Source organism: Podarcis cretensis, assembly GCF_951804945.1.
Source record: "Podarcis cretensis genome assembly, chromosome: 14".
NCBI classification, from domain to species: domain Eukaryota; kingdom Metazoa; phylum Chordata; class Lepidosauria; order Squamata; family Lacertidae; genus Podarcis; species Podarcis cretensis.
In genome coordinates, this window is record NC_137183.1 from 5,937,973 (window position 1) to 5,962,634 (window position 24,662).

The following is a 24,662-nucleotide window of genomic DNA, read 5'->3' on the forward strand; positions in this document are numbered from 1 at the left end:
CACCACTGTACATTTTTATTCCAGCAGATCTTTAGGAACTGGCTGTTGAAGGAATGGTTGGTGCTGTGGAGTTTTTAATGTTATCATCTGTATTTTTAATAGTTTTTATATTGGGTTTTTCTATTTGTGTTCAATTACTGTTAAATGAATATCTTGCCAATGTTTTTAGCTTTTTAACTTTAAGCCACTTGAGTCCCAATCTAGGAAAAAGATGGGATAGAAATAAATGTAATAACAATAATTCCTATGACTCAGTGGAAGCTTGGCAGTACAGTTGAGTAAGCTTTGCAGAGAGTTTCATGACCGCATACAATATTGTCTGAATCTACTTGGGCTTTGGAAACACATGAAACTTAACTACTCATATTGTTAGTTTGTAACCATGATGTGCTCTGGATAAGGAGCAGATATCTGGGCCTGAGCAGATAAAGCTTGACCAGTGAGGAAATTGGACAGAGGCCCTGGGCCTGGGCAGCATCTGTATAGGTCACAGTATAAGATCCAGGAGTTTGGTTGGGCATCTTTTTAAAGCTCTCTGCACCTGAACATGATTACGCTGAATGTTGTCTAGCATGGTTTGCTAGCTCCCTGATGCACACTAAGGAGTGTTCTGTCCCCAGTCTCAAAAAAAGTAGCTGCTGTTCTCTCAGTAGCCTGCCAGTCTCAGCGCATGGTTGAGTGGGAACTCCCCAATGTGTCAGCCTTCACACCTGTAACAAGATCAGGTTGTGAGAACTTTGCCTTGCTCAGCACTCTGGATAGTGAGATGTTAATTCCTCTGAAACTTCTTTTTAAACCTGCTTCTTTTTCAACTTTTATTCCAGTAATTCTTCGCCCATTAATAGAGTTGTACAGATTACGGGCAATTCCATGCAGAGGGGAAGTGGTTCAGGATTTAAACCGTTTAAGAGTGGACCACCACGAAGATTCTAAGCCCGCTGACGTGCTTGCCCCCCCTTGGTTTCAAGATAACTTATTGGAAATCTTTTATGAACGAAGAAGCCTTGGCTAAGAGAACTTGTCTTTTTTTTTTTTAAATTTCACCATAATTACTTTTTCCTCTTTTTTGGAGGCATTTTAAATAAGTTAGGCTGTTTGGATTTTGGATAGTTCATTGTACTTTTTTGATGAGCATTTCCCCCTGTAACACTAGGATCTCTGAAATTAATTGGAACCAAACATGTGAACCGCTGTACAAAGATGATTTGTTTTGCACCCAGTAGTTTAATTTACAATTTAGCTCTGTGATGTCAGGCTTGAAAATTAGGTACTTACCACAAAACACACAGATAACCCAATTGTACATTAGAATGGGTAGAGAATAAGGGTTGGGTTGGTTGTTTGATTTCTGGGTATTATGTAACCTATTTTTGAAGAGTTGTTAAACTGAGTGGATCTGTATCCTGGCCACTGTATCCTTTTGAAATAAAGCTTCATAATCTGTATTGCCACTTGTACAGTCTGGTTTGTTTGTCTGGGAAGCTGAAATTGGCTGGTCCTATGCAGTAAGTCATTCTAGGAGTAACTCCTTTCTCTGTTCCTGTCACTGAGGTAAGATCACAGTAAAAACAGAAACATTTAATTAAGCAATGTTTGTAATGACATCTGAAAACTTTGTGTGAAAAGTGCAGAATAAGAGTCTTCCTCTTACTTGGCCCACTGCCCCGTTTCCCTTCCAGCAGCCCCACTCATGGCCTGCAGTAATGGAAACGGCCAGACCCAGATGACATTGCTAAAAAAAATTAAGACTCCATTTGCAGCAGAGCATAGTGGCCTTAAGATTTGGCTGTGTTCTGCTCTTGGCCTTCAGCAGCCAAGCTGGGGAAGTGGCTGTTCACATATGTCCTCTTGAAATCTGCCTCATTCTTAAGGTACATCCCATTTTATCTGAAAGATTTACTTGGGTGATATACAGAAAAGTACCCATAGTCTACATTTTTCAGTATTCAGTGCTGCAATGTCCATTGTCAAGGAAAGCTGGATTCTCTACCCTGTGTAAATTACGCATATTGGCACTTTTGTCCAATTTTACATTTGTTTTTACTCTTTTGCATAAAAGCACAATGATTCTGGAGGAAGGGGACAAGGAACGCAACAAAGCACCATTGCTGACTTCTGGTCTAGAGTGTTCAGGCGTTTATTTAATTTTAACATTTTATATACTGCCCATAACAAGAGCTCTTTGGGCAGCTTAGAATTTAAAAAAAGTACAATCAAAGCATAAAAATAGAAATACAGCATCAAATTTAAGTTATATAGTATAACAGCAAAGGCATTGTTCAAACTTTTGAACAAATTTTAACCATGAACACTAGAAACTTGAGCTTAAAGTTAAATGAAAACTGGAATGTGAACTATCTAATCAGTATCCTTTTCTCTCATTTGTCTGTACTTCTTTGATACCGTGGCATGTACAGCCTTACCCTGATTGCCATTTTTCCAGAAATTAAAAAATATATATCACGTGTTTCCATTGGATGACATTCAAGCAGGCTAGCGACAATAAAACAACTTAAGCAACATCAAAATAGTGCTAACAGAGTCAATACAAACAGCAATTTAATTACACCATCTCACATTCCTTTAAAGTGCTGGGTTCTTGCTGTTTGTGTGTTTAAAACTAGTCAGGTGAACACCTGTAGGTGCTATTGTAAAAACCAGAACCTGTCTTGTGTTCCACTTCTTCTGCAGCCATCTGGATTTTATATAGGAAATGATGTAGGTGGGCCACTCTGTGGAAGGAGATGGTTTTTAAAGAGCTCCTACTTGCAAATGTTTAAGGCCTAATTATTATACGGAAAAAGCAATCCACCTGTTTTCATTCAGGCCCAAGTTCTTGCATACCAGTATGCTGCTTGTAAACAGTGTAAAATACCTATGTAACATCCGGGGGGGAGGGGGAATGTTCTATACACTTGGCCATTTTCATTCCTAAATGCCACTCAGGTAGACCTCTTAGACAGCTGCAAAAAAAAGTGTCCTGTGATATAAACATCAGCCCACATCAGAGGCATGTCAGGTTTGTGTCCATTTATTCTTAAAAATTATTCCATGAACCAAGTGTGTTCCAACTTTACAATAACCCCACATTTGGCATGTTTAGCTGTGGCCTCTGCCCTGTACAAAAACCAGCAAACACTGTTGACCATATCTTCAGTTGCACAATAAAGGGGCTATCAAACTTAAGGCAAGTAAGATAGCTGTTGAAGTGCTTACATATTTAAAATAAACTTTATCAACTCCAGCAGCTTTCCCATAGTGGCAAGCTCACAGGAAGGCAGGGGCCCTTTCCAGTAGCTGAAACATTGCCTCTGCCCCTGAACCTTTGTTGTTTCAACATGAAAGGTGGAATGTAACTATTTGATAAAATACGTCCTTTATGAATTGGTTTGGATCCATTTTTAAACCCTTCTAAGATGACAGACATTATCACACACATCTTGTGGCAGCAAACACCATAAAGCAGCCTTCCCCAATAATTATAGACACCATCTCCTACATTCTGATGGGAATTGTAGTCTGAAAGGAGAGCACCAGGTTGGTGGTGTCTGTAATTGTTATTGAGGCATTAAGGAAGGTTAAATTTCCTAAGTGATCCAAGTTTCAACAGAATATGTATATGCACACATCCCTACTGCTTTCTCTACCTCCTCCATAATTTTATAAACCTGTTATGAGCTTACTTACTTTTTCTCAACAAGAGTTTTGGTAAAGGTAAAGGACCCCTGGACAGTTAAGTCCAGTCAAAGGCGGCTATGGGGTGTGGCATTCATCTCGCCTTCAGGCTGAGGGAGCTGGCGTTTGTCCAAAGACAGCTTTCCAGGTCATGTGACCAGCAGGACTAAACCGCTTCTGGTGCAGCGGAACACCATGACGGAAGCCAGAGTGCATGGAAGCACCATTTACCTTCCCAACGCAGCAGTACCTATTTATCTTGCTTGTACTAGCGTGCTTTTGAACTGCTAGGTTGGCAGGAGCTGGGACAGAGCAACGGGAGCTCACTCCATCGCAGGGATTCAAACCGCCAACCTTCCAATCGGCAAACCCAAGAGGCTCAGTGGTTTAGACCACAGCACCCCCCGCGTCCCATTAGTTTTTTTAGAAACAACACCACCAAACACCATCTAGTGATGGAAAACACAGTGGCTCTTCAGTTGTTGGAGTCTCTCATCCACAGGAATCACTGCTAGTGGCCAGGGATTAGTAAAGAGGCATAGCTTGCTCATCCCTTCTCTAATAATTTTGGCTGGTATCTATGCCTGCTTCGGTTTTCTGTCTTTTGGCATGTCTATGTCTTTTCTGTGAAATGTGTATCAAGGAAAAGCCTACTGATAACTGAATATGAACACAGCATTCAGCATCCTGCAAATTACAGCTTTTGCCTTTTTAGAAAAATATTAAGGCTCTTGCCAGACTTTGGGCCAGCAAGGGAAACTGCTTTCAAAGAATGTTTCTACATGCTGTAGATGCAGATTTTCAGCTGGAGATCTATCCCTCTGCTCTGTAACACATGTGGCTATAATTGGGAAATTAATCCTGAAGGCAGCCCTGTATTGTGAACTTTTTGATGTTTGACTTTCCCCCCTTTTTTTGCTGGAAGCCTTGTAGAGTGGCTGGAGAAACCCAGTCAGATTGGCGGGGTATACCGGTAAATAATAATATCCTGCACCTGCTGGGAGCTACCTCAAACTGGAGCTGGATTGCATGGTGGGCAAGGTCTTGTTTATGGCTACAAATTGCCTGTAAGGGAAGCTTGATTGCTTTTGAAGCTACAGCACCCAGCCCTTGAAGCTACCTTTTAGATCATAGGATTTACATTGTTCCACAGGTGTCTCTGACCTTGTTTGTGTAGGTTCTCTTTGGTTTTTAATAGTTCCATTGAGGAGGATGTAGGCTGAAGCAATAAAACACACAATTAGCAGGATGCTACAGTACAAGTTCAGCAAGGGCAAACCAGACTGTCCCCCTATGGGTTTTGTTCTTTGCTTAAATACTCCATGAGTCATTTCAGCAGTTGAATCAATTTTTATTACATGAGGAAGTCACTTTTAAGACTATTAAAAATTATAAATATATATATTTAAAAATTAGAAAGAAAACAGTGAGAATGCCAACAGTTGTCAGCTCAATACATCAAAGTAGGTTGACAAGATCCAACAGAAAACAGCTAGCTGCTGATCACAGTGTAAATCCATGCAAAGTATCTGATCAACTAGAAGCCAGCCTGTGGCTGAGATATGTGGGTTGGAATCTAAAGATGGACAGAAGCCAGGAAGTGCTGCTGTATTTGCTGCCTGAAGGTTGCACATACGTGTATTTACGGAGTAAGACAGATACTGCCCCCCGCAACACACTAACTGAGCAAGCCATATGGGAAACCAGCTTTCAGTGGTTCTACCCCACGCAGTGGGAGCTTGTGTTTCTGAATACTGCCATTGCAGGCAGAGGTGGACTTGTGTGCTATTTGCCAGCCAGTAATAAAGAGAAAAATCCATACGATTGGCCCCAGCCACAATGGTTGCACAACATTCACTCCCGCTCTACAGCCATAAGGCAAAAACAAAACAAAAAACAGCTGCGGTGAAAGAGAACTAAGACATTCTAATTGTTAAAGGATGCCATTTAGGACAACTGTCATGATTTTTTTCAAAAGCAACGTCTTACACATAAGTGCCTTTTACAAAATTATAGAAGTATTTGGCAGTGCTTTAAGTGGTGACATTGATGAATCTCTGCATTTATAACATCAATTACATAGCCACAGCAAAAAAGAAAAGATCCTACACTCCTGCTCTACATTATTAAGCTTTGATAAGGCAAAAGCCTGTGTTCATTAAGGGCCTTAAGTCTTTCCACACCCTTCACTCTCTACATAATAAAGTCTTCTGGAAGTGATGTGATGTTTTGTTTTTAAGAGGCAGCAGAAGGGAAATACATGACAAGCATGTGTTTTTGTGTTAAACTTGATTTTGCTTGCAAGTTAAAAGCCTAGGCTAAGTCTTTGCAGGAATGATCAGGAACCCCATCAATGGCAGCAACCTTATGGAGAGGTATGCAGCCTTGAGCACCAACAACACAGCATGGCCCCTATTACTATGCCCACCAGCTACTCACAAATATAAGCAAATAGACCTGGAGCTAAAAATTGGGTTGTTAGGGCTAGAAGACATAGATACTCCATCTTTCCTCTCCGCAGCTCTCAGAGGCTCTCAGAACACCACCACCAACCACACAAGTCTGCCAAAAACCTAAATGGTAAGATCATGCTGTTAGGGCAAATCCACATCTTGAAAAGGTTCTGCATGCTGCACCAAAGTATGAGATTGTCAACGTAAGGCCAGGCATGACCTCAGAGCTAGCCCTCCTAGAAACTACCTCTTGCCTAATGGGAGGAACTCACAGCTCATTGCACACAGCAGGCCCTCCATCTGCTGGAGCTTTCTGACTCCACAACACCAGCCACATCATAGAAATCTAACTTCCTTGATATTCAGATAAAAGCAAGAGAGTCATACCCTACTGTAAATGAAGAGGGAACAATGAATAGGAGCATCAGGCATTTCCTTCACTATGACTGACTATTGCAATTGCCAATGTAAAAACAGACTGGAAATGGTACAAACGTACACTTAATGTAAACACCTTCGCATTTTTTCTGCAAAAAGAAAAGCCTTGATACAGCTTTGTGCTAACGTATGTGTTAAAATCTCAACCATAATGTAAGATGGCACTATTGTCTAACAGAGGGTTAGGGTAATGTGCATATGTGAAATAAGATACTTTGAAATAGTACAAGAAGAGATACTCTTTAAAATGTTATGCAATACAAGGGTAAATTCAGTTCTGAATAAAGCCATTCTGTTTGTTCCATGTTTGTTCACAAGTTTGCCAGAAATGTTTACCTTTCAGACCAATGGTTGAAGGCCAATATTTTAGACTTAATTTAAAGGGGACAAATACACACACTCTGTCAAGCAGCAGGCATCTCTCATGGAAATGACTTTGGCTAGAACTAACTTCAGGGCATGACCTCCCCCTCATCTGAGACTTAAGGTATTTTGGTGCTGCTGCAAAATGGAAGTTAGAAACAGGGCATCTAATTATTAGACTGGACTCTTTGCTCCTAGAGGAACGTCAGGGGGGAAAGCATCCAACCCCCCCCCCATTTCAATGGCACCTTGTTACCAACCACCTCAGTAGAAAGATTGCCACACTGAATGTTAGGCAGGGATGAGGTTTATCTATAGATGCAATTATCCAGGCTTTGTGATTGTAGCAAGTAGCCTCTACGGACTGAAATATAAAGTTATCAAAAGGATGAAGGCCAACGCCTTCCTAGTGAGGATGGCCTGGAATTTCCTCCCTCTGACAGTAACATTCAATACTATCAGTACTATGAGAAGTAGCATGTTCATTTGTATGCTGTCCTCTATAAAATGTGATTCCCCAAAGTTCTACTTTAAGTGTTTACAGCCAAGTATCTTTTCCAAATATTCAAAGCTCCTTCCCTCCATAACTGCCTTGTAAGTCCCACCAAAATCCAGGAGATTCGTTCGCATATGCAGTTAGGACCAAAGCCCCAGAGCGTAGTGGAACAATTTTCATACTCTGTGGAAGTGTGCTTTAGAGCTGCATGGACATGATACAGATTATCTACCTACAGTACACTTGATAAGGCATATAATCACACACATCCTCATATTACTCATCCAAGGTACTTTGGGTGAGGGGGGGGGGGGCGAGGCAAATATCAAGCAATTTTAATTCCACAGATTACAGCACATCAGCTTTTCCTTCCAGTCACCTACTCCTACATAGAGGAGATCAATAAATAATAGAACAGCTCTGGTCTCACTCATCCGTATTGAACAGAAAAGGGCCAAGTACAATGGTGAGCTTGACTCAAATATGGTACAAACCTCCATTTCTCTTGCCATTTCTGAGTAATCTTAACCAATACTTTTCAGACCCAAGTCTCACCTAGGTTGAAGACAGCTCAGGGGACCCCTGCCCAAAAGCCAATAAAACAGGTGAGCTACAGGCTGCGAGATGCCCAGAAGCCTGAAAGATTACTTTCACACCATAAATGGTCCTCTTGTGGCAACTGATGTACAGACCTCTGGCAGAAGCCCAATATGAGAACCACTTAACTCCTTTCATCACAGAGACAAGCAGATTTACTAACAAATATTTTGAGTTAGTTATGTTCCAACAGGTCAAAACCTGTGGCAGTGTGGACTCCCCCTCCACAAAGGTGGTTATTTTCTCACAATGCATTGAAGGCAGAGGCAGCCTCATTCAAATCCCTCTGAAAGAGAGCGTGCATGACTTCAATGGTCTTGGGGGCACCATCCTCTGTGGGGCTATCAGGCACAGGCGGCATGTGGAGCTTGGAGTCCTTAGAATTCCTTGTTTGTGTTTCAAGGATATGTGCTTGGGTCCAGGTAGAGTCCCCCTCCTGTTATAGAATGGCACAGCTGTTCTTCTCTTTCTCTCGCTCTTTTTCTTTCTCCCGAGGTTCTTTTCTTTTCCGCTCACTACTCCCAGATTGTCTTCCAGTTGATGGAGACGCAGCTCCTTGCACTTGCTATCAATAGGAAAGGGGAGGGGGAAAGGCAGCTTATTTATTTTAAGTATTTTCATCCACTGCTCAGGCAAAGAAAGGCTCAGAACAGATCAGCCAGGCATCATTTATGCTTAGAAACACTCATTAAGGCCAATTAAGAGATACTGTCCACACTGGACCAAGCCCTGCTGAACATCAAATGGTGACCAGCCAGCCAAGTTCATCATTGGAGGGGGGACAAGGGAGTGGAGTGTACTGTCCCCAACTACTCCCCACCCCATTAGGAATTTTCACATTTCATTTTCTGGAAGCTGGAGGCCCACCACTCATTTCAGAATTCACTCCGTGTGAACTTGTTGCAAAGAAAGTGATTCATGTGCCACCATAAAGACAAAGAAAGATAGCCTAACAACTTTGTGTTCCATTCCTAGGAAAGGTGGCTTGTCAGCTTCAGGCAGGCCTTCATGAAGCAGATTATCTAGATCCATTTCATGAAGTTGCCTTTACTCTTTTGTCTGTTGCCTCACATCTTTGTTCGCAGCACCATTGCCACACTTGTGAGCTATTTGCTGAGTTTCTGTGGGACAAATGGCTCTTAGCAGTTTGTATGCAGCTGGACAAGTGAGCTTTGCTGTTTTTGTTCTATTTTGTAATTCCCAAATATACTCTTAACTGTATTTTCTAATTGTATTTTCAGAATATGCAGGTTTGATTTTATGCTATTATTTTTAATTACCGGTACTTTAATAAATCTACCATTTCAACCCTGATGTAGCTTTTTTGGAAGCCTTATTACTGAATCCAGTTTTCATAGCTACTGAACAATTTTTGTGGACCAGAGGTACAAGAACAGACAGTCTGGTTTTTTGCTCTTGTCCCAGTGTATGTCATGCGATATCTGGTAATGTTATGGGAGTTTCCTGGTCCAGCCTAGTTGGACCAGTGTCATGGTGGCAGCTGCACTACCTTGCAGGGTTGGTTTTTCAACTGTGGTTGCTTGGCACCTGCTAAACCAACAAGGGCTGGTCCCCGGGGTTTTAGGAGTCCAGTGCTTGACACTAACTATAAAAAATAGTACCTTAATCCCCCAAGATGGTACCAAACACCCCATGTTAAAGTCCATGTCATTGAAAGAAAATATGCCAATAGATGAAAAGGGAGGGGAAGCATTAGTTTACATTAGGTTACCTCAATAGATATGTGATCAGTGTCAGATAGCAGGCTAAATTAGGAATATATTGGTGTATAACATGCAGAAGACAGACCAATCCTCAGCCTCTAAGAAACAATTTCATCCATAAGTGAAATCTAAAAAATAAAAATTTCCCTCGCATTATTTACAGATTTTGCACTGTGTGTTCCGCATTTGTTCAGTAATCATGTATGTTTTTCAGGGTGTGAAACCTACAGCTACCAACTGAATTTTACATATTGTCAATTATTTTTGATGTAATTAAGAATTTATTTATTTTTATTGAAAACTACTCAGTGCCAGCAGCCAACATGGCTAATCATTTTACCAGGGTCACCCCTTCAGGTCTATGCAGGAATGCCAGGCTCCCCCCAACATTGTGGAAGCCTGGAACGTGCAATGTCACACCGTGGGAGGAGGCCTGTCACGCCCAATAGGGCTTGCTGTGGCTGCAATGTGCTCTCTGTCGGGCCCTCCCACCACTGCAATGGGCTCCAGTGGAGCTCGCCACTGCAGTGGGAAGGCCCAACAGAGCCTGCCACTGCCACGGCACATTCCATTGGGCCTTTCAGAGGGCGCAACAGGCCCCATTTACTCCCAAGGGAGAAAACAACCCCCGAGTGTCCACTGATTTGTGATGTGTGCATTTGCTGGAGAAAATTGCAAATGGGCCCTGGGGATACAGGCTCTAGCAACTCACTTTTATGCCAAACAATGGTAGGCAGACCTGGTCCCTGCAGTCCTCAGGAAGGCCTCTCAAAGCAGACCCTAATCTATGTTCTAAGGACTTCTGCCCCAGATGGAGCCATACCTCACATCAGCTGTCCAGCTACAGAATTCTTTGGATAAATTTATACCTCGCCTTTCAGCATTACACTTCCAGAACTGTTAACAGTTAAAGTCAGATCACTGGTCCAGTGAACTCAGTATTGTCTACAACAACTGGCAGGGGCTCTCCAGGGTTTCAGACAGAAGTCTTTCCCAGCACTACTTTCCCAGCTCTGTCGCTGAGCTACAGCCCCAACCAACTCAACAGGAAATGCTTCCATGCAAGCATGCAGAAGACAGGACTATGAGGAAAGTTGCTGGCAGAATACAAGGGCCACCAGGAACCAAACTTCCATACCTGAACCTGAGCAGCAGTGGCAGCAGCGGTGGCAGCGGCAGCTTGCTCCTGCTCCTGATAGTACTGAGAAGCCCGTCTGTCCTCCTCTTCCTGAAGTTTCTTGGCAAGTTCAAGGTCACTGATTCCTTCTGGTATCTGCTCCCAATTAATGTCTTGGCTTTGCTGCTCTTGTTGCAAGGATAATGCCATCAGATAATCCTATTATGTAAATCCATGGTGAACACTGCTTTAGTTGGCACCATACAATCAACCAGTGAGATTGTATCCACCATCCAAATTTTCAGCTTTCCTCCATAATCAAAAGAAATATCACTTTCAGCAGCTGCATGAAAGCTGATGTGTGAAGCCTCCTTCCACAATGAACTGAGTAAAAAATTGCTGGGCACCATGCAGCCCTGACTTGGTTACAAGTTGTAACTGCTGGATCACTCAGCAGCTTTAAGTGTACAGAATCTAGCAGGCTTTTTGTCCATCCTCAACTCATGCTTCCGGATATCATGGACAAAAGGCATCCCTCAGATACTTTCTGCCTGCCCTCAAGATCTCAAGGACAGAGAATGATATTTCAAATAATCCAGTGTCCTTATAGATGTCTTTAAAAGGGCATCAGACAAAGTCATGGATAGGGCTCTCAATGGCTAAATGTTACTGCATGCTTCTGGGTATCACCAAATGTTGGAAGACAGCAGTGCAGAGGGCTGTTGCCCTCTTCATGGGCTTCCCGGGGGCATCGGGTTCACTGTTGTGGGGAACAGGATACTGGAAAAGGAAGGGCTTTCTGTCTGATTCAGCATGACTCTACTGAGGTTCTTAAGAAACGTAATGTTATGCTACATGACTACATAATTGAAGCAGACATTGAGTTCTGCCTAGTTTATTCTGCTTTCAGAGAATCAAGAGGGAAAAGGAGGCTGACACAAGGCACGATTTACATACAGCGCTAGTGGGGAAATTGCATCCATCCCAAGTACTGAAAAGGCAAAGCAAATCTACCTGGTCTATCTGATCTTGCTGTCCTCTGTATACTGTTTCTGGATCAGATGGAGGTCGTAGATGGAATTCAGAATCACAGAAGTTTCCATCCCCATCTACATTGTGTAAGCTTTCCCAAACAACTTTGTCTTCTGTAAGGAAACCCTGATCTGTCACCAGGAGATAAAGCTGGCCCTAAACGAAAAGGAAATTCTTTTACACATGTGTTGTTGGAAACTAATTTGGATGGGGGAGGGAGCGCTGATTCCTGCTAATACCATGTCCATTGTTTGGGATGAAGTTAGTGACCATCTCCTGAGTATTTTTAGCTTTAGGAGCCATACTTGTGGAGTCTGCAACCTTGCTGCACAGTTATGCAACTTTCCATAGTCAATCATCAGTTTATAGATATCAGCTAAAATTTCACATCTGCGACTATTTCATGCATTATTATACTTCCTCCAGAAGCGCAGCTTGCCATAAGTTGTTGGATTCCAACTCCCATCAGCATGGCCAATGGCCAGGGATGATGGGAGTTGTATAGTCCAGTGTTTCCCAACCTTGGGCCTCCAGATGTTTTTGGCCTACAACTCCCATCATCCCTAGCTAGCAAGACCAGTGGTCAAGGATGATGGGAATTGTAGTTCAAAAACAGCTGGAGGCCCAAGGTTGGGAAACACTGGTATAGTCTAACAACTGGAGGGCTGCAGGTTCCCCACACTATAGTCTCTGAATGTACCCAGCGGAGATTCAAGGAGACATGGCACTATCTAATGGCATAGCAGTGTGCAGATGTGGATATCAACTTAATTCATTGGCTGTACATTTTGATACACAGGATTCTAGTAAAAGAAGGCTGATCATCAAGTCACAGCTACAACCCTAGAGAGAAGATTAAAACTGAACTACTTGAGCATACATGTATGTGGAGTTTGAAAATATGCCAAAGGAAACACATTTAGAAGCCAACACACATTCCTCAATAGGAAAAGATCAGGGATGCCAGCATAGTCAGTGACATGGGACAATGGGACTAGTAGTTAACATATTGAAGGCCACAGGTTCCTTATCCCTGTTCTCGGGCAAAGCAGCCACATGACACTTTAGGGGCAAATGGACATCAACTAGGAGCAGGCCACAAACTCATGAGCTTCATTAGTTAACAAGCTCAGACAAAATACAGAAACTGTTCACAGCCATATACCTTATGTTTGGTCATGGTGCTAAAGTGGTTGTTTCTAAAGAACACACATAGTTCTCCTTCTTGAACAGTGGAAGTCAACTCACATAACCCATGGTAGGTCAACTGAGTGGCTGTGTTGTTTAGGAACTGTTCTGCTATGGAACCTGCGAAGAAAGGTGGGTTACTGCAATTTTAAAATACAATATTAAAATCAGTTTAAAACAATTACAGTCAAGAAAATAGGGTAGACACACACACACACACACACAGTCAAAGGCCTGTGTAAAAAGGTGCTTCTTCAGCATATGGCTAAAACTATACAATGCCAGAGACACCTCTTATAAACTGCCACAGAAAAGACCCTCTCCCAGGCCACACACACCCAAAAATTATGAAGGGTAGTGGAAATACCAAGAGGAACCCCCCTGTTTATCTTCAGTACAGACTCTTGGGTATTAAGGAGGCATATTTCAGATATTTGGGGCCTAAACCTGCTGTACTGTAGTACCCAGCTAAGCATGACATTTATCTGAAAATTTGAGAGTGTCAGCTTAGAACCGCATGGAGGACAAGACAATTTCAGTGTAAAACAGCTGAGTTAAGGATGGTTTGCTGATAAAATAAAAAGGAATTCAATTACTACAAAGCCTGCTAGACTCAAATGAGATGAAGAGGTTGATTGTGAAGCAGAGTTACAGGCTTGCTTCTAGGTTAAGTGGCCACTGGATTGCAGTCACAGACTATTCAATGCTAGTCCGACTCAGAGCACACCCATTTAAGTTACTGGACATTAATTGTTCATTAATCTCAGTGGGTCTACTCTGAGCAGGACTTAGTTGAATTCTACTCAATAGGTCTATGCTTAAAATCAGAGATTTCCCCCCAATATGCCTCATTCATGCATGTCACCAAGATGGCTTTATAACTGTGGAAGCTGCTAAACAACCAGGTGGGGCCATTGCCTTCATGCTCTGCTTCTGGGCCTCCCAGAGACATTCAGTTAGTTACTATGGGAAACAGGATGCTTGGTTGGATGGGCCTTTAGTCTGCCCCAGCAGGGTCCTTAAGTTCTTATGGATTCTATTCATGTCAGCTACCAGTTGCTGAAGAATGACAGCATTGTCTTAATGCTTCTGACTGGTCCATGTTTGAAAAAAGGATGTTGGATTAGTTGGACATTTGATATGATCAAATAGTGTTTTTCTAACATTCTTAAGCAATTCACCCACCTTCATCAACTAGCTTAGTGTTGTCTGACTGCTTACAACAAATTATTTTCTCCACCAGCTGATTGTAGCTGCAGTTACCAACTGCTTTCACAATGTCAGCAGTCTGTGGGGGAGAGAAAAGGTACACCAAGCTTGACTGATATTTTGTGTCTATTATGAGAAAGACAAGTTAATGCTACCAATAGTTAAAAACACACTACTGTGATGGCACACACAGGTGGAATGATATAACGTATTTTCCAGTACACAATGATGACTAAAACAATATGCAACTGCCCATCCACCAGTATCATTCTTTGCATGATTCTTTTTTAGGAAGGGAGCTGGGTGACTACTGGAAAGGTTTTTGCTGTGGTGGCACCCACATTCTGCAATTCCTCAAAGCCACATTTTGGACCTTCCATGCTATTTCTTAGTTACAAGAAGGCAGCTGTACTGATGCACTTTTAGTGGTGTTTAGGATCTGTTAAAAATTTAGTTACTATATTTATCTTTGTGTTTATCCATTGTAGCTTTTAAATGTTCACTTAAGTTCTTATATAGGGACGCAGGTGGCGCTGTGGGTTAAAGCCTCAGCGCCTAGGGCTTGACGATCGAAAGGTCGGCGGTTCGAATCCCTGCGGCGGGGTGCGCTCCTGCTACTCGGTCCCAGCGCCTGCCAACCTAGCAGTTCGAAAGCACCTCCCGGTGCAAGTAGATAAATAGGGACCGCTTACCAGCGGGAAGGTAAACGGCGTTTCCGTGTGCGGCTCTGGCTCTGGCCAGAGCAGCGATGTCACGCTGGCCACGTGACCCGGAAGTGTCTCCGGACAGCGCTGGCCCCTGGCCTCTTAAGTGAGATGGGCGCACAACCCCAGAGTCTGTCAAGACTGGCCCGTACGGGCAGGGGTACCTTTACCTTTAAGTTCTTATATGAACTTGTTTTACAGGCCCTCCTCTGAGCTGGGGACAAATTCCATAAACCACACCCATAGGATTAACACATCCCCTCTCCTTGCTTACCTGGGGATCTACTAGCCATCCATGGTATAATGGAATATCAAGAAGGTCAAACACTATGCATTCAGGTGTGTACTCAAACACTCGTACACCAGTGAACCTCACATTCACATCAAGACCTGTCTGAAGCTTATGCAAGATTGCCATTGCATCACTCATATTCTGCCAAAAAAAGGAAAACTTAACTGTTTGCATCAGTCAACACACAATACCAGTATTAACAATATTTTAAAAGCAGATTACAGAAAAAATCTGAAACTGTTGAGTTCTTAATGCTGTATGAAGACAGTAGAAAGTATAAAAAAAATATCATTTACAGTAGGATGAGACTTGACCAATAATCAGATTATAACCTCATTTACCAATATGTTAAAACATTGCCAAAGGACATAAAGTGTCCAAATCTTATAACCATAGTTTCTGAGAGCAATAATATCCACGAGCTTTTAACAAATAAATAACAGTTAACACATTTTACTGATTCATATTGAAATCTACCAAGGGTTAGCAAATGCCCATCATTAAAAAATTAACTGCTTCAGGTTTTTCAGGAGAATCAGGAAATTCTCAACTCACTGCAAATTTCTTATTGCTAATTTACTCCCTTCAAGTTTTTTATTACTTAAAAATTCTATGAAAGTAATGGAAAACAAACTTATTACAGAGAAAAATTAAGCTATCCTATCATTTGTTAACTAGACTTTAGCAGAAAGAAGAACTGTAGGTTAATTCACTAAAGAATTTCATCTCACAAACAAGATAAAGAGTGTAGCTCACGTTGCTATATGTAATGCATAATTCTTTCTTTAATGTAGCAGTCTGTCTTCCATTGATTTACTCTTGCTTTTAATATGATTAAACAGATGCTTTAACTTTACAATATGAATGGGGAGGGGAGAGAGATTAAGTGGTTTAATTCACTACTAGAAAATGCCACTTACTCTTAAGAAGAGCTTGTTATTTATTACCTGCTCATAGTTTAAGCGCTGAATTTCAGATATTTCTTTTGGTTTTGCATCAAGGATATAGTCCCCTATAAGAAAACAAAAGATTCTAATTTGAAAGCTGGAACTTTATAATCAAAAGCAATCTAATCTTGTTAAAGCTTTATTGGTTCTTTCACAGGAAAAAAAAAACCTATCAATTAGAGGAGATTAGTTGTGAGAGGCTGCAAAGATGCAAGCAAATACCCCAAATTAGAAAGCTGCTGCTTAGTAGCATGAGTCAGCTTCCTTTCAGGTATGCCCTGAAAGACAAAGCTGGAATTTATGAGACAAATCAAGGTGTGTATTTATATGCTGAATAAACTGTTGCAATAAAATTAGTTTTTCTAAAAACCTGTACTTTGACCTGCCAATTTCAACTTTTGATTCATTCTGGTAACTGGAATGTTGAGCCTTTTGTTATTAGATACAAGAGTGTCCAATACTTGTCCTCCAAAGGTGTGCAAAAGTGATTATTTCTGCCTTGATCAGATCACACCTGGAGTACTGTGTCCAGTTCTGGGCAACACAATTTAAGAAGGATATTGACAAGCTGGAATGTGTGCAGAGGAGGGTGGCCAATATGATAAAGGGTCTGGAAACCAAACCTTCTGAGGACTGCTGCAGGGAGCTGGGTAAGAGGAGACTGAGAGGAGTGAATATAGCCACCTTCAAATATCTTAAAGGCTGCCAGAACCAATGGCTTCAAGTTACAAGAAAAGAGATTCAAGTTAAACATCAGGAATACCTTTCTGACAAGTAGAGCTGTTTTGACAGTGGAATGGACTCCCTCAGAAGGTGGCAGACTCTTGTTCAGCGGAGACTTTTTAAGCAAAGCTTGGGTGGCCATCTGTCATGGATGCTCTAATTCAGGCATCCCCAACCTTCGGCCCTCCAGATGTTTTGGCCTACAACTCCCATGATCCCTAGCTAACAGGGCCAGTGGTCAGGGATGATGGGAATTGTAGTCAAAAACATCTGGAGGGCCAAAGGTTGGTGGTGCCTGCTCTAGTTGATATTCCTGCTTTTGGGGGGGGGGGATTGGACTAGATGATCCTCAGTGTACCTTCCAACTCTACAGTTCTATGGTTCTATGATTAACTCAAATAGAGAGAGAGAAATGAAGTGGGGAAAACATTAAGATTTAAGCTAACCTTCGTTAGCCTGGAGCCCTCTAGATGTTTTGCACTATAACTCCCATCAGCCCCACCCAACCTCAACATGGCTCTGCTGGCTGCAGCTGATGAGAGTTGCCCTCCAGATGTTTGGGACTGCACCAGGTTGGTGAAGCCTGGATTAAGCTTTGGCAAGAGAGTCATTCTCCCTGAATCATGCTTGCCTGAGCTTTACATTCCCCACTCAACTTTGAGTGGCTTCTTCTTGTTTATATCAGCTTTAACATCTATTTTAACACTTCAAACTGTTGTATTCTTCAGTAATGTAAAATATTTAAAATTGTGCATTCTAGATTTTGCTTCCAGAGTATCAACCTTTTATCACCAATTAGCAACCACAAAAACAAATACTACCTAAAGAGCAACCAATAGATTACTTCTTCTGTAACAAGTGTGGAGAGCTGCCAAAACATCTGGCCCATGGTGCATTCCCTACCTGCTTTTAGTCTCTCCTCCTCAGACCCCCCAAAGCCCACTGTGCTGCCTTGCAGGGCAGCAAAGAAGACACCTCTCTTCCTCCTCCAGTACAGAAATACAGTGAGCTACTTGAAAGAAGTGACTGATCTTCCCCTTTTTGGGAAGCTCACTTCTTCCTTCCACTTCTTTTCCTCCACATTCACCACATAAGCCAGGAGAGAATGGGTGGCCCCACTTTCTTTTGGCTCTGGACCAGCCCATGGCTAGCATGCAGCCCAAAAGGAATTCCCACTCCCATCCCATTAAAGGGAGCAGAAAAGGTTCCCTGCCCCTTGCTATAATATTTCTACAGTATATATCAATCAGTGCATCCTATATTACTGAGTAGCATCCCTCAATTTTTAGCTGTTAAATTATTCCCTGGAGAGACAACCAAACAAGTCTATAGTATTCTGAAGTATTTAAGGGCAGAATGAGTCATGGCCCCTGCAAATCCATTCTATGAAATTAAAGTGGAGCCGCTGAACTCCCTCTGCAGAATGAACCAATACATTTCAGGACTGCTGGACTGTGAATGCTACTTCTAGCCTACTCAGTTCCATTTTAACTAAAGAAAAATCTGATTTCCCATAGAAATCATGCCAATTGTAGCAAGTGTTGGGGATATTTTCCTTTTCAAATTTAAAGAGACAAAATGCAAGAACAGAAATAACATTTGCAGTCTTACATCACCCAAACTAACCAAATCAGTGAGAAGGGTAGGGTACAAATCCCCAGGCCCTTGTTTCCCAACCATGTGCCAAGATCCAAAGTGAAGGGCCAGTGGGAGGAGAGAGAAATAATAGTCCTTAGTAGGCAAAGGTGAGCTAGTTAGGGCCCCAATAATTAGAAGCTATGTATAGCTTCTAAAGTAGTCCCTCAGTGTCCAAGGATCCTCTCACTCTAGCATAGCCAGGCTTCTCCAACCCACAAGCTGACTACACCCATGATATTTTAAAGTTAACAACAGGCTCAAGGCTAATTTAAATGTTCAACTACTGCCAAGCAGGCTATCCTGCCAGATTCTAAACAATCCTTGCTTAGGAATTAACCATTTTTCTCAATACAAATTACACATGCAGTGTTATTAGTACTAACCTAAGTATTCCATCAACTGCTCAGCAGTTATGATTTCCATCATTGGTGGCAGTTTCACCTGTGAGAGAAGAGAATTTAAGCTCAATTGTTTTTCTACAGTACTTAAAAGACAATAAAAGTTTGTAAGAGTTAAATATCCAAATTTGCACTGTAGATGTACAAGAGCCACAGATATTTTTGTTACATGTAGAAATAAGCCTGCCTATCAACTATTGGAAACCATATTAAAAATCACCAAGAAGTACAAAGGTCAACTCCCCAAGTGAGAGAGACACATTTCTCTGCTGCTTCCAAATTCCTACATCTAGGAAAAGCTGCAGAAGATATTATTATTCTTTTGATGACTTCTCTTTCCATGGATTGTTTTTACTACCACAAGAGTTCTATATACTTCAGAAAAGCAGTATTAGTATTTAGTTGTCCTTGATATTGAAGCACCTCACAAGTTTAGGCTCCAAAATAAGTCCCTTGGTGTTTACGTTTCAGTCAACAGAGGTTACTCCTTTATATAGAACTATATAAGCATACTGCAAGTAGTCAGCAGCATTAGCACTGCATACCTGTTTTTTGTTGTGATTGCAAAGAAACATAAATGTCTCCTCAAATGCAGAAGCTACCGAAATCATTATGATGTGCAACTTTCAACAATTTATATAAAGTCTGCATCAACACCTGGTACACAATTGAGACCCAAAGAGCCTTACCAGACTGGAATAGAGTGTGTGGCTAGGTCACTGTGCAAGTGATATTACGGCAACATATGCATAGGACTGTCTTTCAGGAAGACTTGAATTTCATTGGGTCTCTTGGTGGAAACAAATCCCAGCATCACTTAAGATTCTGAATGTTGGGCTACAGATGAAATTATCTGAGCTGCTGAACTGCTATGCTTCTCAGAGCTGTTAATGTATGTTTGAACTACTGCTCAAAGCTACATTAACAACGCTGAGAAGAATAGCGAGGACACAGATTGCAAATGGAATGTTTCAGGCAGCAGTAAGGTTAAAGAAGATGCATTAGTTGACAAAGTAATTCTCTCTTCCATGGAAACTTTCAAATGGAGAAGTTAATGTTCAACATAAAAGGATGCCATATGTACACATTCCTTTACTGTATATGGAGACCATAATTATTTCCATTTCTGTAAGATGCTGCATGCATTTCCAGAATAAGATTTGTTTGGCAAATAACTTGGTTTCCAAGATGGAACATATCACATTTTGTATCACATTGTTTGTAACAATGTTGTTTGGCAACGGCTCTCTGTGTTCTGAACAGTGCTGTCTGAGAAACAAGCTTGATTTAGGTTTCCAGCACCTTGCAAATAGATATACAGAGCTGAAAGGAATTTGCACACTCTTGCCCCATGCACTAGCCAGGGGACTAAAAGTCAGTAGGGTTTAGTATGTGTTTTCCTACTATACTACACCTGCAACGTTTTGTGCAACACTACCCCCCCTAACTCGGCAGGTAACAAATGGATTATTCTTGAAAACAATATCCCAACAGGAAGCCAATGTTCAATAGTTCATGTTTTACTTAATGAGAAAGTGTAGATGCAAAGAAACTGTTTGTGTGAGGCTTGCAACAGCACAAAAATGAAATTTCTCCCTGCTGCAATTCTACTGCCAAATTGATTTTTACCACTAGGATAATAAACCCTTTTCAGACCAACCCAAGTTAATCTAATAGTAGTTGATCAAATTGGAGATAACATGAAAAAGCTTATCATGATAAACATGAAGAGCTTATCATTTGCTCCCAGTTTACCACTCCTTTCAGTATCTTTGGCTAAAGGCAATCACAGCCCTTCTCAAAACTAGCTTCTCTCTTGTACCCAAAATAGTCATACTAGATTACTTTATTTTGAGAACACTTTGTAAGCTACTTGTAAAGCCTCTTGGGACTAAAAAGCAGAATAAAAAATAAATGTTAGCTTCCTTCTGTACCTAGTCAGCCACCTAGCAAGAATAATACTGTTAGTGTATTCTAACTGGCTGTCAGTGTCTTGGGTATTAAGGAAACAGACAAAATTCTTTTAATGGGAGGTCAACCTGGAACCTTCTGTAATCACAGCATGGAATCAAAAGCTGAGTTATGGCTTCTAAAACAGAAGGAGAGGTGAGAAAACAGAAATGGTGTCATTTCACACCTCCCAGCACCAGATTTAGGGTGGTACAGGTGGTTCCCCGCAACAGAGCACCAAGCCAAGGGAGCACAAAAATGAGGAAATCCGTAATTGAGAAGATCCATTTGGGGTGCCAAATGTTGGCCTTGCACAGGGTGCCACATTATGAAAGATTACCAAGGTCCATTCCTGCGCCTCCACAGACCTTAAAGAAGAGGAGGAGTTTGGATTTGATATCCCGCTTTATCACTACCCTAAGGAGTTTCAAAGAGGCTAACAATCTCCTTTTCCCTTCCTCCCCCACAACAAAAACTCTGTGAGGTGAGTGAGGCTGAGAGACTTCAAAGAAGTGTGACTAGCCCAAGGTCACCCAGCAGCTGCATGTGGAGGAGCGGAGACGCGAACCCAGTTCACCAGATTACAAGTCCACCGCTCTTAACCACTACACCACGCTGGCTCTCTCATTGCTTGCCTTAGACGGAGTCAGCCTGTTGGACCACTACCTGCTATTAGCTCCTCCAAGTGGCAGCAACATTTGGAGTCATCATGTGAGGGGCTGGTTGGCTACAATTATGTGGCAGAACACATACATACATGCTCTTCTGCTTTTAGCTACAGGGGCATAGTTTATAGATCTCTGTCAGATGAAATTGCCCAGGACTATAGATGGACGACAGGTCTGACTGTGCCTAAGGATACTTGCTTCATATGTTCTTTGTATGGCTTTTGTCAGTCAGGACTCACAGAAACTCAGTTCCGGCACCTCAGGAACTCAGGCATCTCTCAGGTGGGCGCCACTGCTATTATTAGAGAAGAAGGGAGGTGTTCACGGTGAGTTCCAGCACCTCTTTTTCTAGAAAAATAGCACTGGTTCTTTTCAACATACTGTATGGGGGGAAACCTAACCTCAACAGCAAATAAAGCTTTGCAAACAAAAGGTCCCACTTTCAGCTTCCTACACCACAGGTTAAAAAGGGTCGGATGGTGGGAATAAACTTTCTCCCATGTCTGAGAGGCTGGAGCAGGCACAGGCAAACTCCGGCCCTCCAGATGTTTGGGACTACAATTCCCATCATCCCTAGCTAGCAGGACCAGTGGTCGGAGATGATGGGAATTGTAGTCCCAAAGATCTGGAGGGTCGGAGTTTGACTATGCCTGGGCTAGAGGGTAGCTACCAGTCACAGCAAACAATATTGGGCTAGATGGTATAGAATGCATTCACATGGGCTTAGGATGAATGTGTGGACTCCCATGGAGGAGATCACAGCTGCCTTGCTCCCCCCTCCCAGTCTTCAGCTCAGTGAGGTGCATGTCACACCTAAACTAATGTTTGGCTTAACACATTGTCCAAACCCAGACTCTTGATACAACTTTGAGGTTAAGAAGAGAGCTTAACTGTGAGCCTGGGTTTAGATGACATGACAAGCCAAACCTTGGCTTAGCAGCACACTGCACTAAACTAAGAGAACCAGGGAGAAGCAAACTGGGTCTGAGCTCCTTTCTGACAGCACACTTGTGCAGGCTCAATAAACTATAGCTTGGTTAACCATGTGCAAACTAGATCCTATTTAGTATGATACTGAACCTGGGACTCTCTACCTTCCCAAGACGAACTGCGGAGCTGTAGAAAACTTCCAAAGGAGAGGCACCCTGCCAGGGCTTGCCGCTTGAGGCAAAGGGAAAGACCCTTGCTATGTACAGAAACAACTAGCAAGAGTGAAGTAAGTTGCACCTTACTTCAATTCTGGCAATGAGGCAGTGTCATTCCAGGAGCTGCATCACAGGGTAGGTCCCAGGTTGTGCCTCCAACCTCACAGCATCAGCCTCCTAAAGTAGCTATCTCACCTGCATTCTGCCCATACCCAGAGAGAAATTCACCTAGGCAGTTGTGCCAACTCCAGGAGGCCCACTCAGTATCTGTGGTCAGCATGCCCTGCCCGCTGAATGTTGAGGGGGCATTCGCACTAACCCATCTCTTTGATTGCTGACAATCTCAAAGGAACATGCCAAAGTGATGTCACGCATGTGCAAATAATGTTGGGTGCAACTGCACCTCTGCACATAGGGTGATCAGTTCCTGGGCATGGCAGACAAGGGAAGACATCCACACATGTAACAGAGGAAGCAGCCTTACAAGAGGGATCACACTCATCCTCTTGCCCAAAAGATCTCCAGGATGCCACTGTGAAAGTGCTTCCCAGCTCTACCTGGAGGTACCTGGGATTGAACCCACGATCTTATTGAATGCAAAATGCAGGTGCTCTGCCCCTGCCAGGGGGCCCTTCCCCTGAAAGGATAAAGAAAGACGACAGCCCTCCTGGCCAGTTTATCTAGGAAGCTGCCTGTCCCTCGGGAGGCCAGCGAGGCGTGCAGCTGGCCTGGTCCTTCCCCCCCAGCCCCGCCACGCACCTTCCAGGCCAGGAGCAGTACGTTCATGATGGCCAGGAGCGGGCAGGGCCCATTCTCGTTCTGGGTGATAATGGGCGTGTTCTCCTCCTTCCAGCGCACCCACTTGATGTGGTAGACCGACTGACCCGGGAAGCGCTCCTTGGCGCCCGGCGGGAGGAGCAGGAGCGGCGACGGCGAGGCGGAGGACGACGACGACGAGGAGGCTGCGGCGGCGACGGCGGCGGCGGTTCCTGCCGCAGCCCCCTTGCTAGGGCTGACTCCATCCTCGTCGTCGCCGTCGTCTTCTCCGCCGGCGACAGGGGCTCTCCGGGGCGCCGCCGCCGTCGCCTCCTCGGAGTCGCCGTCGTCGTCGTCCTCGCCGCCGCCGTTGAGGTCGGAGATGCTGGCCCCGTCGCAGGACGGCAGGTTGGAGAAGGAGCCGAGCGAGTCGGCCAGGCTCGCCGACTCCCCGCCGCCCGCCGGGCTCAGCGAGCCGGGCCCCGACACCCCGCTGCTGCTGCTGCTGCTGCCGCTGCCTGGGAAGGGAGCCGCGGCCGCCTCAGCCTGGGAGGGGCTTTCGGGCGTCGTCGCATCTCGGGCGCTCTCGGCCACCGGCGGCGGCGGCGGCTCTTCCAGGCGGGAAGCGAGGGACGCGGCCGCCTCTGAGAGGACCGTCGAAGAGCTTCCCGCCCCGCGCTGCTGCTTCTCCGCCTCCTCCCGCGTCTCCTCAGATGCCGCCGCCGCCGCCGCCGCCTCGTCAGGCTCTGAGGCGATTCCCGCCTCTTCCTGAGGGGAGACGCGACTCGCCTCAGGGGCGCCGCCACCGCCCCGCTCGAGCGCGCCCAGCGGGGCGGGAGGAAGCAAAGCTGGCGGCGGCGGCGGCGGCGGAAGCTCCGCCAGGCCCTCCATTGCCCTCGGCGGACAGCTCCCCTCCCTCTGTCAGCGAGGCGTTTCCGCTACGGGCGGCGGCAGCATGAGCAGCGCCGCCGCCGCCGCCGCCGCGACCGAGACGGCTGCTTCTGGCTCAAGCGGCCTTCGGACGCCATGACAGGCAGAGGCCACGCCCCTTCCCCGCCCTGCCCGGGGGAGGGGCTGGCTGCGGGGCGCATGCGCGTGACGCGTGCGAAAAAGGGCGCGGTTTGGTGGGGAGTCCTCTGTCAAGGGGGC

The 24,662-nt window shown here is 43.9% G+C and overlaps 3 protein-coding genes across 5 annotated transcripts in view; 1 reads left to right on the forward strand and 2 right to left on the reverse strand.

The window, feature by feature from the left end:
* The window catches only part of SLTM (SAFB like transcription modulator), a 39,645-nt gene extending 38,200 nt beyond the window's left edge, over positions 1-1,445 (forward strand). Inside the window, exon 21 of the mRNA XM_079953207.1 lies at positions 825-1,445. Within this exon, the coding sequence (XP_079809333.1) occupies positions 825-933 (109 nt within the window). The 3' untranslated portion in view covers positions 934-1,445. The remainder of the gene's footprint in view (positions 1-824) is intronic.
* A 3,560-nt stretch (positions 1,446-5,005) lies between these two features.
* MINDY2 (MINDY lysine 48 deubiquitinase 2) lies at positions 5,006-24,581 on the reverse strand. 3 transcript variants are annotated; one of them, XR_013833046.1, is made up of 10 exons: positions 23,517-24,581; positions 18,980-19,037; positions 16,209-16,300; positions 15,271-15,429; positions 14,269-14,371; positions 13,061-13,203; positions 11,878-12,051; positions 10,885-11,082; positions 9,755-9,874; positions 8,450-8,587 (listed from the first exon to the last, which is right to left on the reverse strand). XR_013833046.1 is itself a non-coding variant. In XM_079953291.1 (9 exons), the coding sequence occupies exons 1-9, from the start codon at positions 24,402-24,404 to the stop codon at positions 8,462-8,464; spliced, it is 1,941 nt and encodes a 646-aa protein (XP_079809417.1). In that variant the 5' UTR covers positions 24,405-24,580; the 3' UTR covers positions 5,006-8,461. The 3 variants fall into 3 exon arrangements, 2 of the variants coding, with proteins under 2 accessions (XP_079809417.1, XP_079809418.1); XM_079953291.1 differs by lacking the exon at positions 9,755-9,874 and having other exon boundaries at positions 5,006-8,587; positions 23,517-24,580; XM_079953292.1 differs by lacking the exon at positions 9,755-9,874 and having other exon boundaries at positions 5,006-8,587; positions 16,236-16,300; positions 23,517-24,578.
* Positions 24,435-24,662, reverse strand: part of LOC307202688 (retrovirus-related Pol polyprotein from transposon opus) — a gene marked incomplete at its 3' end in the record, with an annotated part of 137,491 nt that continues 137,263 nt past the window's right edge. Inside the window, exon 4 of the mRNA XM_079952854.1 lies at positions 24,435-24,661. Coding sequence (XP_079808980.1) covers positions 24,435-24,661 — 227 coding nt within the window. The remainder of the gene's footprint in view (position 24,662) is intronic.

What these genes read in the sequence shown, in the direction of transcription:
- MINDY2 (XM_079953291.1), bottom strand. Translation starts at nt 24,404, where the DNA reads ATGGAGGGCCTGGCGGAGCTTCCGCCGCCGCCGCCGCCGCCAGCTTTG. An exon ending in CACTAAGCTAGTTGATGAAG is followed by an intron (nt 13,204 to 14,268) that starts GTGGGTGAATTG and finishes CTTTCTTCGCAG; the next exon opens with GTTCCATAGCAGAACAGTTC. An exon ending in AGCAAGATCAGATAGACCAG is followed by an intron (nt 11,083 to 11,877) that starts GTAGATTTGCTT and finishes TTTACATAATAG; the next exon opens with GATTATCTGATGGCATTATC.